We start from the raw sequence: 7,413 nt of genomic DNA on the forward strand, positions 1-7,413 counted from the left end.
GCTGCATGAACTGCTTGTAAATTTTGGAGATTAATCCTTTGTCAGTTCCTTCATTTGCAAATATTTTCTCCCATTCTGAGGGTTTTCTTTTGGTCTTGTTTATGGTTTCCTTTGCTGTGCAAAAGCTTTGAAGTTTCATTAGGTCCCATTTGTTTATTTTTGGCTTTATTTCCATTTCTCTAGGAGGTGGGTCAAAAAGGATCTTGCTGTGATTTATGTCATAGAGTGTTCTGCCTATGTTTTCCTCTAAGAGTTTGATAGATTCTGGCCTTAAATTTAGGTCTTTAATCCATTTGAGCTTATTTTTGTGTATGGTGTTAGAGAGTGTTCTAATCTCATACTTTTACATGTCCCTGTCCAGTTTTCCCAGCACCACTTACTGAAGAAGCTGTCCTTCCACTACTGTACATTCCTGCCTCCTTTATCAAAGATAAGGTGACCATATGTACGTGGGATTATCTCTGCACTTTCTATCCTGTTCCATTGAGCTATATTTCTGTTTTTGTGCCAGTACCATACTGCCATGATTACTGTAGCTTTGTAGTATAGTTTGAAGACAGGGAGCCTGATTCCTCCAGCTCCATTATTAATTCTCAAGATTGCTTTGGCTATTCGGGGTCTTTTGTGTTTCCATACAAATTGTGAAATTTTTTGTTCTAGTTCTGTGAAAAATGTCAGTGGTAGTTTGATAGGGATTGTATTGAATCTGTAGATTGTTTTGGGTAGTAGAGTCGTTTTCACAATGTTGATTCTTCCAATCCAAGAACACGGTATATCTCTCCATCTATTTGTATCATCCTTAATTTCTTTCATCAGTGTCTTATAATTTTCTGCATATAGATCTTTTTTCTCCTTAGGTAGGTTTATCCCTAGATATATCGTTCTTTTTGTTGCAATGGTAAATGGGAGTGTTTTCTTAATTTCTCTTTCAGATTTTTCATTATTAGTGTATAGGAATGCCAGCGATTTCTGTGCATTAATTTTTTTATGTAAGCATTTTATTCATTCACTCAACATGATAAGCTTTGGATCTGCGAAGTGGAGATACCTACACCTTCACCAAGTTGTTATGGAGATTTCATTATTAATAGACATTCAATAAATAACAATACTCTTAACAAGTTCCTTTGATGGTTAAGCACTGTACTGGTCACTGGAGGCATTAAGAATATCAAAAGATCCCCATCCTCTAGAAACTCAGTCTCTAGGACCACCTGCCACTGAACAATTATTGCTATGGTTCAACTGCTGTTTTATTATTTTTTTTCTGCTGTAATACAGGAGGAGAAATTTTAAGATAAAACACTGACATGTTTTACAAAAAGCTACAAGTTTATTAACATAATATATTCTAAAATATATCAAAGTTTCAAGGAGGTCTTTTTGAATCTCAAATAAGAAATCACAACATTCACTATTAGTTAAAAAAAAAGGGTAGTGGTGGTCATTCGTGGGTTTTAAACAGTCCAAAATGAAAATGCAGAAAACGTTTACTTTGGTGGATCTGTGTTGATGCCATATTTCTCCTTGAGAAGCTTCAACTGTTCTTCCTTCTTCTTTGTGTCCATCTTCTGAAATGCCCTGTTGGCATTATAGTACAAAACCACGAGGTATCTGTTGCAAACATTGAATCCTGACAGGTGATCACACGCATTCTTGGCATCAAAGATGTCTTCATAGACCACATAAGCTATTCCTCTAGTTTCAGGTGTGTTCCCCACTCTGATTTGACAAATAGGTCCATATTTTCCAAATATATCAGACATTTCTTCAGCCGTGATTTTGTAGGGCAAATTTCTTATATACAGAATTCGATTTACTTCAGGTGGAAGTCGAATGTTCCCTCTCTTGGCCGCTTGCATCGCCATCTTGGCAGGCTGATGAGGTTACCGCAGCAAACACGTAAATTCCTCTGCACTCCTCCAGAGCTCGCTCAGCTTCGAGTGCAACAAGGTGTCAGGCGTAGGACATCAACATCCAGACCCCGTCAGAAGCTGTTCTAACACCCTGTGCATTAATTTTGTATCCTGCTACTTTACCAAATTCATTGATTAGCTCTAGTAGTTTTCTGGTAGCACTTTAGGATTCTCTATATAGAGTATCATGACATTTGCAAACAGTAACATCTTTACTTCTTCTTTTCTGTTTTGGATTCCTTTTAATTCCTTTTCTTCTCTGATTGCTGTGGCTAAAACTTCCAAAACTATGTTGAATAAGAGTGGTGAGAGTGGGCAACCTTGTCTTGTTCCTGATCTTAGTGGAAATGGTTTCAGTTTTCTAGCATTGAGGACGATGTTCGCTGTGGGTTTGTCATATATGGCCTTTATTATTTTGAGGAAAGTTCCCTCTATGCCTACTTTCTGCAGGGTCTTTATCATAAATAGGTGTCGAATTTTGTTGAGAGCTTTCTCTGCATCTATTGAGATGATCACGTGGTATTTCTCCTTCAATTTGTTAATATGGTGTATCATGTTGATTGATTTGCATATATTGAGGAATCCTTGCATTCCTGGAATAAACCCCACTTGATCATGCTCTATGATCCTTTTAATGTGCTGTTGGATTCCGTTTCTTAGTATTTTGTTGAGGATTTTTGCATCTATGTTCATCAGTGATATTGGCCTGTAGTTATCTTTCTTTGTGACATCTTTGTCTGGTTTTGGTAACAGGGTGATGGTGGCCTCGTAGAATGTATTTGGGAGTATTCCTCCCTCTGCTATATTTTGGAAGAGTTTGAGAAGGATAGGTGTTAGCTCTTCTCTAAATGTTTGATAGAATACTCCTGTGAAGCCATCTGGTCCTGGGCTTCTGTTTGTTGGAAGATTTTTAATCACAGTTTCAACTTCAGTGCTTGTTATTGGTCTTATCATATTTTCTATTTCTTCCTGATTCAGTCTTGGCGGGTTGTGCAATTCTAAGAATTTGTCCATTTCTTCCAGGTTGTCCATTTTATTGGCATAGAGTTCCTTGTAGTAATCTCTCATGATCTTTTGTATTTCTGCAGTCTCAATTGTTACTTCTCCTTTTCCATTTCTAATTGTATTGATTTGAGTCTTCTCCCTTTTTTTCTTGATGAGTCTGGCTAATGGTTTATCAATTTTGTTAATCTTCTCAAAGAACCAGCTTTTAGTTTTATTGATCTTTGTTATCACTTCCTTCATTTCTTTTTCATTTATTTCTGATCTGATCTTTATGATTTCTTTCTTTCTGCTAACATTGGGGATATTTTGTTCTTCTTTCTCTAATTGCTTTAGGTGCAAGATTAGGTTGTTTATTCAAGATGTTTCCTGTTTCTTAAGGTAGGATTGTATTTCTATAAACTCCCCTCTTATAACTGCTTTTGTTGCATCCCATAGGTTTTGGGTCGTCGTGTTTCCATTGTCATTTGTTTCTAGGTATTTTTTGATTTCCTCTTTGATTTCTTCAATGATCACTTCGTTATTAAATAGTGTATTGTTTAGCCTCCATACGTTTGTATTTGTTACAGATATTTTCCTGTAATTGAAATCTAGTCTCAACGTTGTGGTCAGAAAAGATACTTGATAAGATTTCAATTTTCTTACATTTACCAAGGTTTGCTTTGTGACCCAAGATATTGTCTATCCTGGAGAATGTTCCATGAGCACTTGAGAAAAATGTGTATTCTGTTGCTTTTGGATGGAATGTCATATAAATATCAATTAAGGCTATCTTGTTTAATGTATCATTTAACGCTTGTGTTTCCTTATTTATTTTCATTTTGGATGATCTGTCCATTGGTGAAAGTGGGGTGTTAAAGTCCCCTACTATGAATGTGTTACTGTCAATTTCCCTTTTTATGGCTGTTAGTATTTGCCTTATGTACTGAGGTGCTACTATGTTGGGTGCATAAATATTTACAATTATTATATCTTCTTCTTGGATCGATCCCTTGATCATTATGTAGTGTCCTTCTTTGTCTCTTCTAGTAGTCTTTATTGTAAAGTCCATTTTGCCTGATATGGGAATTGCTACTCCAGCTTTCTTTTGATTTCCATTTGCATGGAATAACTTTTTCCATCCCCTCAGTTTCAGTCTGTATGTGTCTCTAGGTCTGAAGTGGGTCTCTTGTAGACAGCATATATATGAGTCTTGTTTTTGTATCCATTCAGCCAGTCTGAGTGTTTTGGTGAGCGCATTTACTCCATTTACATTTAAGGTAATTATTATAGGTATGTTCCTATTCCCATTTTCTTAATTATTTTGCGTTTGTTATTGTAGGTCTTTTCCTTTTCTTGTGTTTCTTGCCTAGAGAAGTTCCTTTAGCATTTGTTGTAAAGCTGGTTTGGTGGTGCTGAACTCTCTCAGCTTTTGCTTGTCTTTAAAGGTTTTAATTTCTCCATCAAATCTGAATGAGATCGTTGCTGGGTAGAGTAATCTTGGTTGTAGGTTTTTCTCCTTCATCACTTTAAATATGTCCTGCCAGTGCCTTCTGTCTTGCAGAGTTTCTGCTGAAAGATCAGCTGTTAACCTTATGGGGATTCCCTTGTGTGTTATTTGTTGTTTTATCCTTGCTGCTTTTAATATATTTTCTTTGTATTTAGTTTTTGACAGTTTGATTAATATGTGTCTTGGTGTTTTTCTCCTTGGATTTATCCTGTATTGAACTCTTTGTGCTTCCTGGACTTGATTAACTATTTCCTTTCCCATATTAGGGAAGTTTTCATCCATAATCTATTGAAATATATTCTCAGTCCCTGTCTTTTTCTCTTCCTCTTCTCTAACCCCAATAATTCGAATGTTGGTGCGTTTAATGTTGTTCCAGAGGCCTCTGAGACTGTCCTCAGTTCCTTTCATTCTTTTTTCTTTATTGTGCTCTGCAGTAGTTATTTCCACTCTTTTATCTTCCAGGTCATTTACCTGTTCTTCTACCTCAGTTATTCTGCTATTGATCCCATCTAGAGTATTTTTAATTTCATTTATTGTGTTGTTCATTGTTGCTTGTTTCATCTTTAGTCCTTCTAGGTCCTTGTTACATGTTTCTTGCATTTTCTCTATTCTATTTCTATGATTTTGGATCATCTTTAATATCATTATTCTGCATTCTTTTTCAGGTAGCTGCCTATTTCCTTTTTATTTGTTAGGTCTGCTGAATTTTTATCTTGCTCCTTCATCTGCTGTGTGTTTTTCTGTTCTCTCATTTTGCTTATCTTATTGTGTTTGGGGTCTCCTATCTGAAGGCTGCAGGTTTGTAGTTCCCGTTGTTTTTGGTGTCAGTCCCCAGTGGCTGAAGTTGGTTCAGTGGGTTGTGTAGGCTTCCTGGTGGAGGGGACTAGTTCCTGTGTTCTCGTGGATGAGGCTGGATCTTGTCTTTCTGGTGGCAGGTCTACATCTGGTGGTGTGTTTTGCGGTATCTGTGGACTTATGATTTTAGGCAGCCTCTCTGCTAATGGGTGGGTTTTTGTTCCTGTCTTGCTAGTTGTTTGGCATAGGGTGTCCAGCACTATAGCTTGCTTGTTGTTAAGTGAAGCTGGGTGCTGGTGTTGAGATGTAGATCTCTGGATGATTTTCACCGTTTGATATTATGTGGAGCTGGGAAGTCTCTTGTGGACCAATGTCCTGAAGTTGGCTCTCCCTCCTCAGAGTCACAGCACTGACTCCTGGCTTCAGCACCAAGAGCCTTTCATCCACATTACTCAGAATAAAAGAGAGAAAAGTAGAAAGAAAGAAAGAAAAAAGAAAGAATGAAACAAACAAACTAACTAACAAAGAATGAAGGAAGGAAGGAAGGAAAGAAAGAAAATAGATAAAATAAAATAAAGTAAGATAAAATAGTTATTAAAATAAAAAAAATATTAAAATTTTTTTATAAAAGAAGAAATAACAAACAAACAAAAAAAAACAAAAAACAAACAAATAAACTGACGGATAGAACATTAGGACAAATGGTGAATGCAAAGCTATACAGACAAAATCTCACACAGAAGCATATACATACACACTCAGAAAAAGAGGAAAAGGGGAAAAATAATAAATCTTGCTCTCAAAGTCCACCTCCTCAATTTTGGATGATTCGTTGTCTATTCATGTATTCTGCAAATGCAGGGTACATCAAGTTGATTGTGGAGCTTTAATCTGCTGCTTCTGAGGCTGCTGGGAGAGATTTCCTTTTCTGTTCTTTGTTCGCACAGCTCCCGGGGCTCAGCTTTGGATTTGGCCCTGCCTCTGCTTGTAGGTCGCCGGAGGGCGTCTGTTCTTTGCTCAGAGAGGAAGGGGTTAACGGAGCAGCTGCTGTGGGGACTCTGGCTCACACAGGCTGGGGGGAGGGAGGGGTGTGGATGCGGGATGAGCCTGCGGCGGCAGAGGCTGGTGGGCCACTGCATCAGCATGAGGCACGCTGTGCATTCTCCTGGGGAAGTTGTCCCTGGATCCTGGGACCCTGGCAGTGGCGGACTGCACAGGCTCCCTGGAAGCAAGGTGTGGATAGTGACCTGTGCTCGCACACAGGCTTCTTGGTGGCAGCAGCAGCCACAGCCTTAGTGTCTCATGCCCGTCTCTGGGGTCTGCAGTTTCAGCCGTGGCTCGCGTCCATCTCTGGAGCTCCTTTAAGCAGCACTCTTAATCCCCCCTCTTCACACACCAGGAAACAAAGAGGAAGAAAAAGTCTCTTGCCTCTTTGGAAGGTCCAGAATTTTTCCAGGACTTCCCCCTGGCTAGCCGTGGGGCACTAACCCCCTGCAGGCTGTGTTCACGCTGCCAACCCCAGTCCTCTCCCTGGGATCTGACAGAATCCTGAGCCTCAGGTCCCAGCCCCCGCCTGCCCCAGTGGGTGAGAAGAGAAGCCTCTCGGGCTGGTGAGTGCTGGTCGGCACTGATCCTCTGAGCGGGAATCTCTCCCCTTTGCCCTCCGCACCCCTGTTGCTGCGCTCTCCTCCACAGCTCCGAAGCTCCCCCCTCCACCACCCGCAGTCTCCACCCGTGAAGGGGCTTCTAGTGCTGGAAACCTTTCCTCCTTCACAGCTCCCTCCCACTGGTGCAGGTCCCATCCCTATTTTTTGTCTCTGTTTATTATTTTTTCTTTTGCCCTACCCAGGTACATGGGGAGTTTCTTGCCTTTTGGGAGGTCTGAGGTCTTCTGCCAGCGTTCCGTAGGTGTTCTGTAGGAGTTGTTCCACGTGTAGATGTATTTCTCGTATATCTGTGGGGCGGAAGGTGATCTCTGCCATCTTCCCGATTCCTCGGGTGTTGAATTTTGTCAAAAGCTGTCTCTGCATCTATTGAGATGATCATATGGTCTTTCTCCTTCAATTTGTTAATATGGTGTATCACATTGATTGATATCCATATATTGATAAATCCTTGCATTCCTGGAATAAACCTCACTTGATCATGGTGTATGATCCTTTTAATGTGCTCTTAGAATATACAGTGGAGAAAAGACAGCCTCTTCAATAA

General features: G+C 39.6%; 1 protein-coding gene across 1 annotated transcript; it reads right to left on the reverse strand.

The window, feature by feature from the left end:
* Window positions 1–1,392: 1,392 nt before the first annotated feature.
* LOC132481311 (splicing factor 3B subunit 6-like) lies at window positions 1,393–1,981 on the reverse strand. The gene has a single exon (XM_060086090.1). The coding sequence runs from the start codon at window positions 1,866–1,868 to the stop codon at window positions 1,491–1,493; it is 378 nt and encodes a 125-aa protein (XP_059942073.1). The 5' UTR covers window positions 1,869–1,981; the 3' UTR covers window positions 1,393–1,490.
* Window positions 1,982–7,413: the final 5,432 nt, after the last annotated feature.

Source organism: Mesoplodon densirostris, chromosome 20, assembly GCF_025265405.1.
Source record: "Mesoplodon densirostris isolate mMesDen1 chromosome 20, mMesDen1 primary haplotype, whole genome shotgun sequence".
In the NCBI taxonomy this organism is placed as follows: Eukaryota; Metazoa; Chordata; class Mammalia; order Artiodactyla; family Ziphiidae; genus Mesoplodon; species Mesoplodon densirostris.

Excerpts from the sequence above, each read along its gene's own strand:
- LOC132481311 (XM_060086090.1), bottom strand. The coding sequence starts at position 1,868 with ATGGCGATGCAAGCGGCCAAGAGAGGGAACATTCGACTTCCACCTGAA.